The sequence below is a fragment of the Gorilla gorilla genome, chromosome 21, assembly GCF_029281585.2.
Source record: "Gorilla gorilla gorilla isolate KB3781 chromosome 21, NHGRI_mGorGor1-v2.1_pri, whole genome shotgun sequence".
Lineage (NCBI taxonomy): Eukaryota > Metazoa > Chordata > Mammalia > Primates > Hominidae > Gorilla > Gorilla gorilla.
The window spans coordinates 64,452,677-64,472,700 of NC_073245.2; the positions used below are offsets into that span (position 1 = coordinate 64,452,677).

Sequence of the window (20,024 nt, forward strand, 5' to 3'; positions counted from 1 at the left end):
GCCTCGGCTCCAGACATTCAGATTCAGGAGGTGGAGCCCGGGCACCGGTATCCTTAACAAGCTCCCAGGGGATCTTGGTCCACAGGCAGGTCTGGGAACTGCCAGTCAATGGAAACTTGAAGCACAATAGGAGGAACTGCACCCAGAAAACCAATCTAATAAGTGTAAAAAAGAAAAGAAAGCAGAATTCTGCTTGTTTAGTTGGCACAGAGGCAGGAACCATCAGGAGGAGCAGCTGAGTCAGATGGAGAAAACACAAGCTGCAGATCTCACCATCCTTTTGCCACCTGTTTATTAGACTCTACATTAATAAAAGCGATCGCTCATTGAACCCAATTTCTCCATCTCAGGCCCTTTATGTGGATTATCGCAGAAGTCTCACAATAACGCAATGATGATTAGGTATTATAACCTCTTTTTACAGAAACCCAATGATGATTAGGTATTATAACCTCTTTTTACAGATGGGGACTGTTAAGCGAGAGGGAGAGTAAATGATTCGCTCACAGCCTAGGGCTGTTAGGTGGTGGATTGGGATGCGAGTCCAACAGTCTATCTCCGAGATTGTGGCTCCCTTCAGCACTGTGCAGGGGAGGGCTCTGTGTGCCAGGCACAAACAGGACTCCAGGACTGGCCTGAGCATTCAGGACAGTCAACAAAACTCCGGCATGGCAAGATCCAATGGTCGCAGGGCCATGTAAATGCTAAGAGGAGGGCGAACTTCTTTGAACAAAGAAATCGAAGTGCTGGGTTCAGTGGCTCATGCCTGTAATCCCAGCACTTTGGGAGCCCAAGATGGGAGGATCATTTCAGCCCAGGAGTTCAAGACCAGCCTGTGCAACATAGCAAAACCCTATCTCTATAAATAATTTAAAAATTGTCTGGATGTGGTGGCGTAGGCCTGTAGTCCCAGCTACTTGGGAGGCTGAGGTGGGAGGATTGCTTGAGCACAGAAGATCAAGGCTGCAGTGAGCCATGACTGCACTACTGAACTCCAGCCTGAGCAACAGAACAAGACTCTGTCTCAAAAAACAAAACAAAGAAACAAACAAAAAAACTAGGAGGACAAAAAAGGGAGCCGCTATTTGGTTGTGAGGTCAGCTTTACTGATGTATATGAGATTTGAGCAGTTGTTCACACCCAAGAAATAATAAGTGCCTCGGTGCTGGGATCCAGTGGTGAAGAGGAGAGGGGCTTACAGGTCAGTGATGGAGATACACCTTAAAGTCATTCTTCTATTAATCATTTAAATATGGGACATGACCTGATCTGGGAAAAGAGTGAGAGGTGCAGGGAAGGGGTCTTTGAGAAAATGCCCTTAAGCCCAGCTCTGAGGTAAGAATTAAGGCAGTTCCAGGCAGAAGGAACAATGCAGGCAAGGTCTGAGCCTGGAGGAAATGTGGCTCATTCCAGAAACAGAAAGGAGTTCATCATGGCTGCTGCAATATAGAGGGGAGAGAAGGGGAGTGTCCCCAGGAAGAATGCAGACCCTTTTTTGTGAAGATTGTCATGAAACTTAAGGCCTTGAGGTTGAGTTGGCATCAGCCAGGCCAAGGTGGGAAAGGTATTTCAGGTAAAGGAAAAAGTATCCGCGAAGGCTCAGAGCCCAGAAAGAAGCAATGGCCCCAAGTAAAAAGTGTGGGCCTGGAAGCCTCCCACACGCAGGGCATCCATTTTTATATGGCTCCCATCCACTGTGAGAGGTACTGGGATTTTGGTTTTTGAGGATAAGAAAGCAAACACCGTCCTCACGAAGAAGACCACTAGGATAAGGGGCAAAACACATGTCCAAGGACTGTCCTGAAGTTCCGATGGGACCTTGGCCATGTCCCTTCCCCAAAGGCAACTTTGCTTGGTCCTGGTGCAAAAGAATTAGGTCCTACCAGGCCCACCTTTAAGGGTTTTCTGGTTTTCACCTTTTCTTGGTGACTTCCTTTAAGATGGGAATGAAGATAAACTCAGGAGACAGTGGGAAGATCTCAACATACTTTTGTTAAGGTGTGTGAGGGGATCAGTTTTACTGTATTTCAAAATGTCTACTGTTTAAAAAACTCAGTAGAAACATTATTTTAGATGCATTAAGAAAAAACCCACAAAACTTTGCTTATTGCCAAAAAAATTCAAACATCACCCTAGTAGATACCTCATAAGGGGAAAGTTGGTTTCCTTTTTTTTTTTTGAAATGGAATCTCACTCACTCTGTTGCCCAGTGGGGAGTGCAGTGGCACTCTCACTGCAGCCTCCGCCTCCTGGGTTTAAGAGATTCTCGTGCCTTGGCCTCCAAAGTAGCACGGACTATAGGCATGTGACACCATGCCTGGCCAATTTTTGTATTTTTACTAGAGATGAGTTTCACCATGTTGGCCAGGCTGATCTTGAAATCCTGACCTCAAATGATCCGCCTCGGTCTCCCAAAGTGCTGGGACTACAGGTGTGAGCCACTGCGCCTGGCCCTGACGTCTGATGCTCCTCACTCTTCAGCTCCTGACTATTGGGTAAACATTCTCTGAGAATAAGCTAGAAGAAACTTATGGACTCAGTCAGGCTCAGAGATGTATTGTTTGGCAACAAAGTTTTATATTTGGAAAATTTCACATTTTCAGCTTCTCTGAAAAACTGAAATATCTAACTGGCTGGATCCAAAGAACAGCTGCACTTTTGGATGAGGCATGTGTGATTTCTCTTCTTCACCACAGTCCCCACCACTCTCTAACACCTCCCCAAAAGACAACTTCTCTCATTTACATTACCTGCCCCATCCCTGTTCTAGAAACTTCCCTGGAATATAAGACCATATAATATGTAGGCATATGTATTTTTTTTATACTTACCTTGGGAATCTTTCTGTGACTACACACAGATCCAACTTTCCTCCTTTCCAAAGCTAAGTCATATTCCATTGTTGGAATCTTTGATATTTATTTGTTTAAATCCCTCTTTATTTTTATTTTTATTTTATTTAAGAAACAGGGTCTCACTTGTCACCCAGGCTGGAGTGCAGTGGTATGATCATAGCTCACTGCAGCCTCAAACTCTTGGGCTCAGGCGAGCCTCCTGCCTTAGCCTCCTGAGCAGCTAGGACTATAAGTGTGTGCTATCACGCCTGGCTAATTTTTAAAATTTAATGTAGAGGTGGGGTCTTGCTATGTTGACGAGGCTGGTCTTGAACTCCTGGCCTCAAGTGATCCTCCAGCCTTGCCCTCACAAAGGGCTGGGATTACAGGTGTGAGCCACTGCACCTGGCCATACCTAACTCTCTCTTGACGTATACATACAAAGGCTCCACTTTCTCTATAGGACATGCTGTAAATGAATATCCTTGTACATTTGTTTATGAAGTTTTTTATTTATTTTTTTGAGACAGAGTCTCACTCTGTTGCCCAGGCTGGAGTGCAGTGGCACGATCTCAGCTCACTGCAACCTCTGCCTCCCAGGTCCAAGCAATTCTCCTGCCTTAGCCTTCCGAGTAGCTGGGATTACAGGCACGTGACACCACGCCGGGCTAGTTTTCATATTTTTCATAGAGAAGGTGTTTTGCCATATTGGCAAGGCTGCTCATGAACTCCTCACCTCAGGTGATCCACCCGCCCCGGCCTCTGAAAGTGCTGGGATTACAGGCGTGAGCCACCGTGCCTGGCCTGTTCATGAAGTTTTATAGAATGAATACCTAGCTGTAGACTTATTGGATAAATGTCTTTATGTATATTTTAAAACTAAGAAATTTTAAATTTAAGATTTGAAAGCTATCACAAAATTGTCCTGGTTATAAGAATTTATATCCCCAGAAAATGAAATCAGTGTCCTTCCTCAAGCCTTGTTTTGATTTACATTTTTGTAATTACTAAGGTGACCAAACCTCCTTTTATGTCCAATCGTCCCCTGTAAATCATCCACTGACCTTTCCACTTTGCACTTTTTTTTTTTTTTTGAGACGAAGTCTGGCTCTTGTCCCCCAGGCTGGAGTGCGATGGCATGATCTCGGCTCAATGCAACCTCTGCCTCCTGGGTTCAAGTGATTCTCCTGCCTTGGCCCCCTGAGTAGCTGGGATTACAGGCGCCTGCTACCACGCCCGGCTAATTTTTGTATTTTTAGTAGAGACAGGGTTTTACCATGTTGACCAGGCTGGTGTAGAACTCCTGACCTCAGATAATCCAACCGCCTCAGCCTCCCAAAGTGCTGGGATTACGGGCATGAGCCACCGTGCCCAGGCTCCACTTTGCACTTTTTATCTCCTTTTACTGGTTTTAGCAGTTCTTTGTATAAGAGGGATTTAGGCCTTAATCATATATGCCACAAATTTTTCCCCAAGTTGATTGTCTTTAGACTTTGCATTTTACTTCGGAAAAAGTATAACTTCATTTGCAATCACATATATGATTCTTTTTCTTGGAGGGGGTGGTCCACAACCTGCCTCCTTTGGTAGGCATATTAATATATTTTTTAGAATCAAATGCCTTTAGCTAAGGAATACATTCTCTGTTTCCCTACAGGATCCAGTACTATCTCATAGATGGGCTACTTCATAATTTTAAAGTTATCTTCCTGCCCCTTAAGACAGGGGTATAACTGTGTGTGTAGGTGTTTGTGGGTACATTTCCTCCAGAACTTTTATGGTTTTCTTATGCACATTTAAATTTTTGACCCATCTGTAATTTATTTTTGGTGGAATGAGTGTACACAACAGAGAACAGGGATGTTTTCCTGATCAGCAGCACAAGGGGGAGGAGATACCAATGCCAGTTTATAGATTTTTTTTTTTAAACAACATGTTTTTTGGCCCTTTACACAAGTAATGCAAACTCAAGGATTGTACCCATACTTCCACCACCCAAAACAACCACTTTTTTTTTTAATTGCAACGTATTTTCTGCTAGCCTTTTTTTTCCTATAGTATATAGATTTTTGTTTCAGAAATCTCTTTTTTGTCTGTTTTTTTTTGTAATGTGACAACATTTATAACTGCTAACAGTTAATGTTTTAACCTAGCAGCTCCCAAACCTGGCTGGGCAGCTGGCTTCCCGGTGGAGCTTGTTAAAAATAATGAATCAGCAACCCTAGAGGGTGGGCTCTGGGAACCTATATTTTTAACAAGTTCCATGGACGTGTTTGAGACACAGCCAGGCCAACTCTGGCCGACTCCCCCATGCTCCAGCTGTACCTGTGATTGTCTGGGTCTCTGAGGTGATGGTTCTGGTGGTGGTCTGAGTCTGGGTGGCAGGCACTGTTTCCTCCGATACAAACTGGACCGTGCTGGGGGCTGCTGCGGACGTGCCTGTCAGCTGGCAGCCACTTTGCTTGTGAGCTACAAAGGCATCCAGGTTGTTAAACTGCTGCTTGCAGATGCCGCAGATATGGATGTCGGGAGTCAGCTCCACCAGCACCGTTGTGCCACCTGGAACTCCATGGGACAAAGGGAAAGTAACGGATTAATTCCAAACAGCTTTGAATTCTAATGCAAACCAGATTCATGGTAGGAAGAAAAGGCATGGTGGCAGACATGGCTGGGTAGTGGCCCAGTATCCACTCCACCTTCCTCTTCCTGCAAACAGCATCCTAATTGTGTCCTAGCAGCAAGGTATCATATTTCCACACAGAGATTTCTTGCCTTAAACTTGGGGAAAATTGGACATAATGTAAATATCTTAGAAATCTTCAGAAAATTGGCCAGGCGTGGTGGCTCATGGCTGTAATCCTGGCACTTTGGGAGGCTGAGGCGGGCGGATCACCTGAGGTCAGGAGTTCGAGACCAGCCTGGCCAACATGGTGAAATCTCGTCTCTACTAAAAATACAAAAATTAGCTGGGCATGGTGGTGTGTGCCTATAATCCTAGCTACTCAGGAGGCTGAGGCAGGAGAATCACTTGAACCCAGCAGGCGGAGGTTGCAGTGAGCTGAGATCCCACCATTGCACTCCAGCCTGGGGGACAAGAGTGAAACTGTCTCAAAAAAAAAAAATTTTTTTTTCAGAAAATTATGATGCATAATTTTATCCAACCATATATGCACAAAGGTAGTCTTGTATTATTTAACTTGGGGAAAATTGGAAATAATGTATAGCAACCATCCATGTGATGGTTCACGCTGCATTGTTACCCATGGGGCACTAGTGGCATTGTTTGCAAGAAAGTTCTTTTATCAAAGATAAAAGGGATGTCCTGCACTTTGCAGAACCAGCAGCCACCTCCTATCCCAACTAAAAGGTAATTGTGAAAACTGGTCCTCCCGCACATTTCCAAACATACTCACCCAAAACAGATACTATGAGAACCAATAGTCTAAATAATCTCGGTCCCCTACATACTTGTGAACTTCTCCAGCACACAGCTGGAGGAGTTTCTGGGAAAAGTTTGACATTTGTGATGAAAAGGGAGCAGATGTGGCTAGCAATGTGCCCCTTTTCTTCTGGCTTTGGATGCAAATGTGATGGTGGGGCTTCTGCAGCCATCTTGTAACTATGAGAAAAATGCCAAGATCCCTATGGGCTCTGCCCTTTACTTCACTGATTCCCCTGATTCAACACTGCAATCAATCAATTCCAGATTTCGTTAGGCCAGTATAATTTGGGTTTCTGCTACTTGTAGCCAAAATTCATTCCTAACTGGCAGGGACATTATTTCTTTTTCTTTTTTTTTTTTTTTTTGAGACAGAGTCTTGCTCTGTCGCCCAGGTTGGAGTGCACTGGTGCAATCTCGGCTCACTGCAACCTCTGCCTCCCGGGTTCACGCCATTCTCCTGCCCCAGCCTCCCAAGTAGCTGGGACTACAGGCACCCGCCACTACGCTCGACTAATTTTTTGTATTTTTAGTAGAGATGAGGTTTCACCTGTTAGCCAGGATGGTCTCGATCTCCTGACCTCGTGATCTGCCCGCCTCAGCCTCCCAAAGTGCTGGGATTACAGGAGTGAGCCACCGTACCCGGCCGACATTATCTCTTGATACTAATCATATCAAGAATTAATACTATATTAATACCTGCAAAGCACTTAGTGTAGTATTTGGCACTGTATTAGAAGCTACTATATAAATACTTGTTCAATAAAGACATAGCGGGTGGATCATGAGGTCAGGAGAGCGAGACCATCCTGGCTAACATGGTGAAACCCCATCTCTACTAAAAATATACAAAAAAAATTAGCCCGGCGTGGTGGCACACACCTGTAATCCCAGCTACTAGAGAGGCTGAGGCAAGATAATTGCTTGAACCCGGAAGGCGCAGGTTGCAGTGAGCTGAGATTGTGCCACTGCACTCCAGCCTGGGCGACAGAGCGAGACTCCGTCTCACATTAAAAAAAAAAAAAGATAACTCGTGTTTATAAGAAAATTTAGAAGAAACTTATAAAGAAGGGGAAAATCACTCAATATTTCCATCTCTGCCTACCATGAATATTATAAAATATTTTTTTCCATTCATTTTCTTTACACTTAAAAGTTGCATAAGATGGCTCACGCCTGTAATCCCAGCACTTTGGGAAGCCGAGATGGGTGGATCACAACAAGAGATCAAAACTATCCTGGCAAACATGGTGAAACCCCGTCTCTACTAAAAATACAAAAATTAGCTGGGTGTGGTGGCACGTGCCAGTAATCCCAGCTACTCAGAAGGCTGAGGCAGGAGAATTGCTTGAACCTGGGACGTGGAGGTTGCAGTGAGCCAAGATCATGCCACTGAACTTCCAGCCTGGTGACACAGCGAGACTTCAACTCAAAAAAAAAAAAAAAGTTGCATAAGATCATAATATTGTAAATATTCAGATCATAGTATTGTAAAACTAATCCTTTTCCTAATTTTTTTCCTTTTTTTTTGAGATGGAGTTTTGCTCTTGTTGCCCAGGCTGGAGTGCAAGGGCACGATCTCAGCTCACTGCAACCTCCGCCTCCTAGGTTCAAGCGATTCTCCTGCCTCAGCCTCCGGAGTATCTGGGATTACAAGCGCCACCACCACGCCAGGCTAATTTTGAATTTTTAGTAGAAATGAGGTTTCTTCATGTTGGTCAGGCTGGTCTTGAACTCCCAACCTCATGTGATCCGCCCGCCTCAGCCTCCCAAAGTGCTAGGATTATAGGCGTGGGCCACCGTGCCTGGCCCTTTTTCCCAAACATTGCATAAACATTGTGCTATATCATTAAAATCTCTTTATATATGATTATTTAATGGCAATACATTATTCCATGGTGTCCATGCGTCATAATCTTCTCAGCAACAATAAGGTATTTACATAATTTTCAATTTTTCCCAAGTTAAATGATACAAGACTACCTTTGTGCATATATGGTTAGATAAAATTATGCCTCATAATTTTCTGAAAATTTCTAACATATTTACATTATGTCCAATTTTCCCCAGGTCTAGCTAAGACAAGAAATCTCTGTTCGGAAATACAGTTTGGTTGACTTGCTAAGGAGACTGGGCTGAGCACTGTGATAAGCCATCTTGCAGGGATACACTTAAGCACTTTGCAATCAATGGATGGAAGGAAGGAAACCTTTTCTTCTCTGGCAGATACTGAGACACCCATGGAACTAACAAGGAAACAAGGAAGTGAGACATGAAGTAGCTTGCATTGCTGACGATTCCTTAATGATGGAACAGGACTGACACCCAGAATGAAAGGATTTTAATAACAAATAATGTCACTGGTATGTGGAAAGTGCAAAAGTAACGACATAGACCTTCGTTAGAATCTTGACACTGTCGCTTAACAACAGTGACTTTAAGCGTGGGTTTTCTCATCTGAAAAATGGGAGAAGAGAGGTTTCTAATTCATGGTTTTTGTTTGTTTTTAATTTCTCCAAGAAAAAAACACGGGCTTGTTATGAGAATTAAATGGGATGGTGCTCGTACCAGCACAGTCCCCCCTCCCCGCCAGTCCCCCAGCATGTTACCTGCTGGGGTTCTTACTGAGGTACACTATTTAAACATGGACATATCTGAGCCCCACCTAGGAGATACTGAGTCATAACAGGGTGGGGTGGGGAGGATGGTGTTTAGGAAAATCTGTGCTTTTCACAGTAATGCAAGGAATACCCCGCCAAGTTTGGGACCCAGTGTCTCCCAAACTGTTAACAGTAGCAGCTAACAAGCTGGGAGCTTACTATGTGCCAGATTTTCTGCAAACCCCTGGTAGACGGGTTCTCAAACTTCATGTGCTTCAGAGTTGCCCAGGCAGCTACGAAGGACAGCGGATCCCCAGCCCCACCCCCGAGATTGAATGGGTGGGGCCCAGAAAGCTGTTTTAAAATACACGCTCTCGCTCCCAGGTGGCTGGTTGCACTCAGTCTCTGGACCACACTTTGGGAAACAATGCACCGGGAGAAACCAGGGACTTGAAAAACGGGGATGTCCTCCTCGGTTAAATAAAAACTGAACCCCAAACCCAAATAAAGCGACCACGGCCCCGTTTTCCATTCAGATCTCCACCCTTAATGAGGAAAAGGCTTTGCAATGAGCCGGCAGGACCTCGTGAGACCTGGTGATTCCCCCAATCTCCAGGCTCTAATTTTGAGCCACTGAGGCAGAAGTTTTCCCATCAGTGTTGCCCCGTTTACCCCAGATTCCTCCCTTTCTCCTGCCCGCCCCAAACTCCGCCTGATGGGGCGGGAATGCCCTTAGGGGGTGGCGATTGTCTGAACGGCGTGCCCTCCCCCACCGTTCCCTTCCAAGGGGTCTCGCAGGGCTGGAGAGCGCCCCCGGTCTTGCGCCAGGTCGGGTGCGCCCCCACCCCAAGCCCACTCCGGCGCCCCCTGCTCCGCGCGCCCGCCGCGGTCCCCGAGACGCGGCTCCTAGCCGTCACCCCGATTTCGGGGCCCCGGGCCTGCTGGCTGCGTCGCAGACGTGCTTGGGCCCGGGCCCCGGAGCGCGCACTGGGCCCCGGAGCGCGCACTGCGCCCGGAAAAGCACTTACTTTGCACCGAGCCCGCGAAGCTCTCGCCCTCGCTGCTCGCGTTCATGGCCGCAGACTGGGAAGGCCCCGGCCGGCCGGGATGCCAAAGTGGGGGACGCTGATCTACATGGTGCAAGGACTTTTCCTTTTATTTTTCCACACCCCCCACCCTGCCTTCTCCCAACTCTGCGAGGCGGGGAGGACGGATGTAAAGCAAGCTGCACTTCCGCTGCCTAGAGGGCGCTGGCCGGGCCCGGCGCCCCAACCTGGCTTTGCAGCAGCGGCTCCCCGGGGAAGCGGCGGACGAATCCCGAGGCCCAGGCCCGCGGAGCCCCCCAACGCCTCCGGGGAGCTGGATGGCCACGCGCGTCCCGGCGTGCTGGGCGACCGCGGGTGGCGAGGGATGCGCCCCTGCCCGCACTCTGCGTTCTCCGCGGACGCGATTGGCCTCCCCGGCTCGGGGCGCCTTTTGCACCTGCAGCCCCAGGCGTTGGGCCCCCAGCGCGGCCGTGCAGCAGCGCTGCTCCCGGGACGCCTGGGTGGTTTGCGGGGAGACCCACGTGCGGCTGCCGTTGCGGGGTGGGTGCGCGGGGCGCGGCGGGCTCCGGAGAAACCCAGGTTGGGCGTGAGCGCTGGGCAAATCAGCAAAGCGCTGGGCGGGTCCCCTGCCCCGCTAGGGAGACTGAGAGGACCGCGAAGAGGTGGGGTCGTAGCGCGAAGGGACCCCTGCGCCAGGAGCTGCCAACCTTATCGTGCATCGCAGTCGCCTGAAAGGCTTGTTAGAACACATGCTGCTGGGCCCACCCTAGCGTTTCTGCTTCAGTAGGTCTGGGGCGAGGCCTGAGAACGAGCATTTCTAAGTTCCCAGGTGATGCCCCTAGTGTTGGTCGGCGTCCACACTCTGAGGACAGTGACCTCTCTGCTCTGTCCCTGCTCTGTCCCTCATGTCTTACTACTACTGTCTCCCCCGGGCTCCTGCGTCAGCCCTATTGTCTCTCTGCCGACCCTCCCAAGCCTCAGACCTCTCCCAGCCTCGAGAGATTTGCACATAGAGTCTGCCCTGCTTCTGAAGGTCAGCATTCAAATTCACACTCAGGGAGGCCATGCTTGGCCTAATCTAATCATTCTAATATTGCAGCCCCCTCCTCCTCCCCCAACCACTCCCTGTCTCCTTCCTGTTTTTTTCTTTTTTTCTTTTCTTTTCTTTCTTTCTCTCTCTCTGCCTCTCTCTCTTTCTTTCTCCCTTTATTTTTTTAGAGAGGGGGTCTTGCTCTGTCTCTCAGGCTGGAACAGTGGTCGGATCCTAGCTCATTGCAGCCTCCAACTCCTGGGCTCAAGCGATCCTCCCTACAGGCGTGGGCCACCACCCTGGCTCACTTTTTAATTTTAATTTTTGTAGGGATGTTGCCCAGGCTGGTCTCGAATTCCTGGCCTCAAGCGATCCTCCTTCATCAGCCTCCCAAAGTGCTGGGGTTACAGGTGTAAGCCACCATGCCTGGCCTCCTTTGTCCTTAAAAGGTGTTACATGGAACATATTATGTATCTCGAGTATATCTGCTTAGATATAATTTAGTTGTATATTATCTGTGTTCTCCTCCCCCTTATTTTCAGTAAGTCCCTGTAAAAATGGGGATTAAAAAAGTCTCTTTGCTTCACTGATGTAGTCCAGTGACTTGGCTGGTGCCTGACACATAGTAGGCTTAGTAAATATGGCTTGTATAACGAATGGGATTTCCCCTGCTGCTGCCTCTAAGGCTTGGTTTCTGCCTGCAGCAGCTGTTTATTCTCAAGTGTTTGTGATGTGCCAGGCACTGGGCTAGCCGCTGGAGGTAGACCAGGGAGGCCGTCAACATGAAATAATCAAATCAGTACTGTAAATATATATATATTTAATATATATATAATATTTAATATATATAAATATATATATTATGTATATTTAATATATTAAAATATATATTTATATATTATATAATATATTTATATATATATTATATAATATATATAAATATATTATATATTTATATAAAAATATATATAAATATATAAAAATATTATATATTTATATATATAAAATATATATATATAAAACTTACTTTTTTTTTTTTAACCTTAAGTTCTGGGATACATGTGCAGAACGTGCAGGTTTGTTACATAAGTATACATGTGCCATGGTGGTTTGCTGCACCTATCAACCCATCACCTAGGTTTTAAGCCCCACGTGCATTAGGCATTTGTCCTAATGCTCTCCCTCCCGTTGCCCCCCACCCCCTGACAGGCCCCGGTGTGTGATGGTCCCCTCCTGTGTCCATGTGTTCTCAATATTTTGCTAGTGATAAGGGCTCCAAAGACCATAAAATGGGGCTGTAATAGTGGCTGTAGAACTGGTCATAGCAGGCCTTTCCGAGCAGGTAATATCTGAACAAGGAGCCGGGGAGGATGCAGCCATGTGAGGATGAGGGGGGAGCAATTCCAGCCTGAGGAACTGGTGGGAGCAAAAACCCTGGGGCAGGAATGAGCTAGATGTAACTGGCTGTGGCCTGCCAGTCCCACTGCAGATCACACCACTCTCACCCTGCATTGCCCAGGCAGCTCCACCAGGCTCCTTGCTGTTGTTCAAACAAGCCCAACCCAGGGACTCTGCATCTGCTCCTCCCTCTGCCTGGATTGCTTTCCTGGTCTTTGCAGGACTGGCTATTTTAGGTCATCCAGCATCAAATGAAATGTCGCCTTCCAAGAGAGACCTTTCCTATGTCTTACCTAAAGTATTCACTCTCCCTGCGACTCTGCGACATCACCTTCATGATACCTGTCTAGCTAACGTGACCCAGCAGAGCACCGCAGCTTACGGCAATATTTATTTTTTATTGCTTGATGAATGTTTACATATGTGCACACCTGGGAAGTTCCCTTCCAAGACACACATTTCCAGCCCTGGTCGGCTCCCTCATGCACCTTCCCAGCCAATAATACTATTCTGGCCGGGCAAGGTGGTTCATGTCTGTAATCCCAGCACTTTGGGAGGCCGAGGTGGGCGGATCACCTGAGGTCAGGAGTTCGAGACCAGCCTGGCCAATATAGTGAAACCCCATTTTCTTCAGTACAAAAATTAGCCAGGCTTGGTGGCGCATACCTGTAATCCCAGATACTCCAGAGGCTGAAGCAGGAAAATTGTTTGAACCCAGGAGGCGGAGGTTGCAATGAGCTGAGAGGGAGCCACTGCACTCCAGCCTGGGTGACGGAGCGAGACTGTCTCAAAAAAATATAAATAAATAAAATAATACTATTCCTACTATCCAATCTTGCAGAGGTCACCATTCTAACTTTTATTGTCACGACTCCTTTTGTTGAGAGCAATATATCTCACATTTGCCTGAAGAGAAGCATCATCTGGAAGGCTTACTAAAGAATGAGTTCTTGGGTTCCAAGCCATGCTTACTGCATCAGAATTTTCTGGGGTAAGACCTGGTAATCTGCAAATATCTCAAAAGTGCCCTGGGTAATTCTTATCATGATGTAAGTCTGGGCCTTACTGGTTTGGTGGTTAAGTGTGTAGGCCGTAGAGTTAGGCTATTCCACTGCCATGCAAATCCTGGAGTTGCTGAACTAGAATTAGTTGCTTAACCTTGAATAGGAAATTCAACTGCTCTGTGTCCCGGTTTTCTGTAGCTTGGAGATAATAGTAGCATCTAGTTCATTCAGTTATTTTGTAGGAGGAACCAATCAATATCTGTAAAGTGCTTAGAATAGTGCCTGACTCATATAACTCGGCATAAATCCTAGCTATTATTATCTTTTAATTATTTTTGGTTATTATCTGTCTCCCTACCATGTAAGCTCCAGGAGGGCATAGACCTGGCCTATTTTATTTACCTTGTATCCTCTGGGGCCTAGAACAGAGCCTGGCACACAGGCATCCTCAGTTCATTTTTTATTGTGAAATGATTTCTTGCATGTTTCCATGAGCTCCATTTTAACCTTTTGCTACTATGTCCAGCCAACCTTCTCTATTACACATCTTGACCACTGCAACAGTCTTTTTCTGGTCTGAAAATGTCCTATTTTCATTTCTTATTTTTCTTTCTATACTTTTAAAAAATGTTATTTTTCAACATAAGCTCCATCAAGATCAACACACTCTTATTTATTTATTTATTTATTTATTTATTTATTTATTTATTTAGAGACAGAGTCTCGCTCTGTCACCCAGGCTGGAGTGCAGTGGTGCGATCTTGGCTCACTGCAACCTCCACTTCCCAGGTTCAAGCGATCCTCCCACCTCAGCCTCCTGAGTAGCTGGGATTATAGGTGTGTGCCACCACGCCCAGCTAATTTCTTTGTATTTTTGGTAGAGACGGGGTTTCATCATGTTGGCCAGGCTGGTCTCAAACTCCTGGCCTCAAGGGATCTGCCTACCTTGGCCTCCCAAAGTGCTGGAATTACAGGTGTGAACCACTGCACTTGCCCTATGCTTGTTTTTCTTATTGCAAAAGTATTAGAAATTGTTGGTTAGAATTTGAAAAAAAAAATACAGGAAAACATAAGAAAATAAAACCCACTTATAATTCACTATGCAGAAATAACATTTTGATTGATGAATTTTTGTGTGTGTGTTGTATGTGTGCATACACACACATATAAATCATATTCATATATTTTATAAAAATGTAATTACAGCTTACATGTTTTTCACCTCCACATGAAATATACATGGCTATCTGAGATCTCACCAACCAGAGATATATACTTATATCTTTATGTACTGCATGTCTATATCTTTATAGGCTTTTTTCTGTAGAAATGTAATAGAATGAACCATATGAATTGCTGATATATTTATTTTTTACTTAAAAATGGTAATTTTATATGGTTCAAACCAATATGTACTCATAACATTAATATTATACTTCTTTCTTTTTTTTCTTGAGATGGAGTCTCACTCTGTCACCCAGGCTGTGTGTAGCTAGGATTACAGGTGCCTGCCACCAGCCTGGCTAATTTTTTGTTTTTAGTAGCGATGGGGTTTCACCATGTTTGCCTAGGCTGGTCTTGAACTCCTGACCTCAAGTGATCCGCCTGCCTCAGCCTCCCAAAGTGCTGAGATTACAGGTGTGAGCCACCACGCTCGGCCAAGTTTTGTATTTCTATTAGAGACAGGGTTTGTTATGTTGGCCAGGCTGGTCTCGAGCACCTGACCTCGTGATCTGCCCGCCTCGGCCTCCTAAAGTGCTGGGATTACAGGCGTGAGCCACCATGCCTGGCCTCAAATTTTTTTAATAATACAATTTCTAATTTATAGCTCAGCACATGGCCTCCTGAAAAGAGACTTTTCCCAGCTTCCTTTGTAGCTACGCATGGCTATATGACTAAATTCTGACAACGTAAATGAAATGTGATGCAGCTTCTGGGAAATAGCCTAAAATAGCAGTTGGCATATGCTGTTTGTCCCTTCTTCTTTAGCTCTTCCTCTTTTCCTTGCTTGGGATGAGGATATGATGGCTGGAGTTCCAGCTGCCATTTTGGACTATGAGAATGAGGCGATACTCTAGGTATGGCAGAATGGAGAGCTGGAAGGAGCCCAGGCCCCTAACTTCTTTGTGGAACTTCCAACTGGATTGCCTATTTCCAGACATCATATATGAGAAATGCACTTTTTTCAGCTATTGTTATTTGGGGTGGGGGAATGTTTCCTTCACATGCACCTGAATCAAATCTTATTCTAACACAATGCTATGCAAACTATTCCACAATTGGCTTTTGATCTTGATTTGGTGGGTTGCATTAGAATCACCTGAGAAATTATTAAATATCCTAACCCCTCTCCTTCAGAAGGATTGGGATGAGGCCTGGGTATCTGTATGCTTGACAGTCTTTTTGGGTTGTTCAATCAGCACTTGGTGCTTGCAAACCTCTGCTCCCTACCATTAGTTTTAATGGTCACATAATATTTCATTATAGGGTTGCATCATAATTTATTTGCTATGTTACTGGATGTTTGTTAATGATTTTTTTTTTTTTTTGAGACGGAGTCTTACTCTGTCACCCAGGCTAGAGTGCAGCGGCGTGATCTTAGCTCACTGAAACCTCCGCCTCCCAGGTTCAAACAATTCTCCTGCCTCAGCCTCCCAAGTAGCTGGGACTACAGGCATGTGCCACCACGCTCCGCTAATTTTTTATATTTTTAGCAAAGATGGGGTTTCACCATGTTGGCCAGGCTGGTCTCGAACTCCTGACCTTGTGATCTGCCCGCCTCGGCCTCCCAAAGTACTGAGATTACAGGCGTCAGCCACAGCCCTGCTGTTAATGATTTTTTAGATATCATAAGTAATACATCATAGTAGCTTTTTTAATTGGCCCGTGCGAACACATTATTTCTCTATGCCAGCCATCCTGAAGAGCTGCCAGAATAACTTGTTTCAACACCATGTGGAAGGGCTTTTTCTTCCTTTTTTCAGATTATTTATTTCAATGTGGATTCTATCCAGATCTATTTCTCAGTAAGAATCACAGTTCTTGAAAAGTTAACAGCCTTTGTTTGACTAGAAAGCTCACGATTTCTTCTGTTCTCAAGTTTTTGACCACTTCTCATTTAATAGATAAAATATAATATAGAAATGGCAAATGTCTTGCAGGGTGCAGACATACTGGTAATCCTACTCCATGTTCTAAATCTGGCAACTAAAATAAATTTGAATTTGTTACCAGTGCTTAAAAGTTGATGTATTTCTCATAAGAGTTGGGATTTATAGCTTTTTGCAAAAATGGAAGGATCTGGCAAATCTGGGCCTGGACTGTCAAACGGTAACCCTTGGCTGGGCCGGAGAAGCTCCTGTGGATGAAGCCCAGCCTCTCTGATTTACCCCAGTCCCCACTCCTCCCTGTTATTCTTGATAACAAGGCTGAGAATCAGTTTCCATCATTAGTTGCCTCTGTGAGCCATGTTGAATTTAACCAAAATTTGTAACATGTTTCTGATAGAAAAAAAGAACTTCTCCATCTCCATGGTTTCAATGTTTCTGTTAACTAAAAGACTTCACTAAGTTACTTACATTACCTCCACTATGTCCAAATAAATAAAATAAAAAAATAAAAAAGCCTATTTTATAACAAAGTGTTGGATACCTATTTTATAACAAAGTGTTGGATGCCTGATGTAATTTATTATTCTTGACTGTCAGAACAACAGTCAAGAGGTAGACACTATTATCACTATTTCATAGATGCAGAAACTGAGTCTCATAAAGCCTAAATAAATTTTCTTCAGGCAAAAGACCAATAAAAGTACGTTAGTTAAGAATCTTTGGTCAGGCATGGTGGTTCATGCCTGTAATCCTAGCACTTTGAGAAGCAGGCCAGGAATTCAAGACGAGCCTGTGCAACATGGCAAGACCCTGTCTCTACAAAAAATATCAAAATTAGCTGGGCGTGGTGGCATGCACCTGTAGTCCCTGCTACACAAGAGGCTGAGATGGGAGGATTCCTTTAGCCCAGAAGGTTGAGGCTGCCGTGAGCTGTGATGGCACCGCTGCACTCCAGCCTGGATGACAGAGCAAGACCCTGTCTCTAAATTTAAATAAATAAATAAGAATCACTGATGGCAAGTAACAGAAACTGTAGAACAGATTTTCACAGTATTTTAAAATCAATCTATTAGAATTATTCACTTGCTTAAATTATTTCTGGCAAGAGATATTCAGATACTTTCTTAAAGTATTAAGAGAACACGCAGGTTTTTTTGGGGGGGTCTGGTAATGTTGATAACAAGAATAATGAGGACATATTAACTGAATTAATTACTGTAAGTTTTCGAGCAAATATATCCTTCTCCTAACAATATACAGATGCTGTTCAGCATATGTATGATTTGCTACATCCTGATAAACTCATTGTAAGCTGGAAATGTTGTAAGTTAAAAATTCACTTAATAGACCTAACCTACCAAATACCCTACCTTAGTCTAGCCTAAATTAAACATGCCCAGAACACTTACATTTGCCTATGGTTGGGCAAAATCATCTAAAAAAGCCTATTTTGGCCAAGCGTGGTGGCTCATGCCTATAATCTCAGTATTTTGGGAGGCTGAAGCAGGTGGATTACCTGAGGTCAGGAGTTTGAGACCATCCTGGCCAGCATGGTGAAACCCCGTCTCTACTAAAAATATGAAAGATTAGCTGAGCGTGGTGGCACACACCTGTAGTCCTAGCTACTCAGGAGGCTGAGGCACAAGAATCACTTGAACCCGGAAGGCAGAGGTTGCAGTGAGCCGAGATCGTGCCACTGCACTCCAGCCTGAGCGACAGAGTGAGACTCCACCTCGAAAATAAATACATACATACATCCATACATACATAAAATAAAAAAGCCTATTTTATAACAAAGTGTTGGATGCCTCAGGTAATTTATTTGATACTGTACTGAAAGTGAAAAACAGAATGGTTCACTGGTGCTGCCCAGCAGCATGAGAGAGTATCACACTGAATATCGCTATCCCAGGAAAATATAAAAAATCAAAATGGACAGTATGGGTTTCTACTGAATGGGTATCACTTTCACACCCATTGTAAAGTTGAACAATCATCAACTGTACTATTTTACATTAGGAATCGTCTGTAGTTTTTAATTTCAAGTGACCAAAATTTTTTCAACAGTAAGTATTTTAACATACATAGTTTCCTATAGTAATCATTCATAGTTAGTAAAATGTCAATTCTCAAGGCAGGAAATTTTATTTTCTTCTTTGTATACCAGCACCTATAACAATGCATGGTATTTAGAAAAGGTTGGACGGATATGTTGATGAATGAATGAATGTGCCTTTTGTCAAGATGGCTTCAGAATATAACTATTAAAGCAAACATTTAACTATTACAGGAAAACATTTTTTTCCTTTTTAGTAAACACACGGAGAAAAATGTGACCTAATAACAGAATACAGCAAATTATAGATTCCATTTAGACTTTATGGATAACTGGTATTTTTAAACCTCCTTTATTTTTCTAGACAAGGGCTAACAACAATGGGTATCCTGGGGCTTGGCATTTTCAAAAGTACTTATGTCGACAACCTCTCCACTTAGAAAGTACTACAGAAAATTGTAGCTAAGGTTTCAATGATAAATTTATCAAAGGCTGGTGGGCTGGTCCAGAGGCTATTGCTCTGTGATTCTTCCTTGATTCCGCTATTTGTCAGGGACGCTGACCCTTGTTTCTTGTATCCAGGGTTCTGGGGGCTTCTAGCTTCCTATAGGGTTTGGCTGAGGGGTGGAAGGGAGAAGGCAGAGTATTTCTCCTCTTCCCCTTCTATCTTGGTGGCAGTGGCTGTGTCTCCTCCATGGCCCTAGATCCTATAGGATGGGCCCACTGTGGCCTCACCTTCTGCCAGGTGACTGTGGTCCCTGAAAACACCACCTCCTCCCTTTGTCTCTCTCCCTGCCACCTTCCCTGGAGAGAAAAGGCAGTGGCTTCCAGGTGTTGCTAATCTCTGGGTTGCCTAACCATTCCCATTTGGTTTCTCAGCTCTTGCATCACTTGGATATCAAATTCCCTGTGTTACATTTACTGAAATTGTTAGATTTGCTTCTCTTTCTCTGGTTGGTCCCTGACTGACATAGCTGTATTAAAGTTTGCAAGGATTATACTTTTATTCTTGCTTTTCTGGACACTCCACGGGTGATTCTTACCTGGAGTGTGCCTCAGACTTTTAAGGGAACTTGTTGAGGACACATATGCTTGGGCACCATCTAGGGGCCTGGGACAGAATCTTGGGGCCTCTGGTCCAGACATGCACAGCACGGAGAGATGCCTCAGGTGACTCCAGCGAGCTCCTCCTGATGTCACTGTCACTGAATCCTGATCCCAAATATTGGAAGGGGACTAAGGGAAATTTCTCTTCCAAAAATTGATTCACTAACAATATTTAGCAACTGCCTGCAATCCTTTATGTAAACATAAATGACAATGAAGAAACCCTTGAAATTTAACTTAAGTGCTAAACTCTCTGTAATGAGATATGATCCAGACTAAACCTGCTGGGCATTAAGTGGTAGTTACACAATCAATCATTTTGATGAGAGCTGGCTTTGAGTCTTGCCTGGCACGTAACTGAGTGTGCACACCTGTGTTTTAATCATATACTTGCTCGGAT

The 20,024-nt window shown here is 44.7% G+C and overlaps 1 protein-coding gene across 5 annotated transcripts in view; it reads right to left on the bottom strand.

The window, feature by feature from the left end:
* The window catches only part of ZFP64 (ZFP64 zinc finger protein), a 113,069-nt gene extending 102,602 nt beyond the window's left edge, over nt 1-10,467 (bottom strand). The window contains exons 1-2 of one of the 5 annotated variants that reach the window (XM_019017486.4): nt 9,902-10,131; nt 5,160-5,399 (exon numbers count right to left, since the gene is read on the bottom strand). In XM_019017486.4, coding sequence (XP_018873031.3) covers nt 5,160-5,399; nt 9,902-9,947 — 286 coding nt within the window. In that variant the 5' untranslated portion in view covers nt 9,948-10,131. Of the gene's footprint in view, nt 1-5,159; nt 5,400-9,901 lie in introns of those variants that run through there. The other 4 variants (XM_055373228.2, XM_019017485.3, XM_004062380.4 and 1 more) reach the window with 4 other exon arrangements.
* Nucleotides 10,468-20,024: the final 9,557 nt, after the last annotated feature.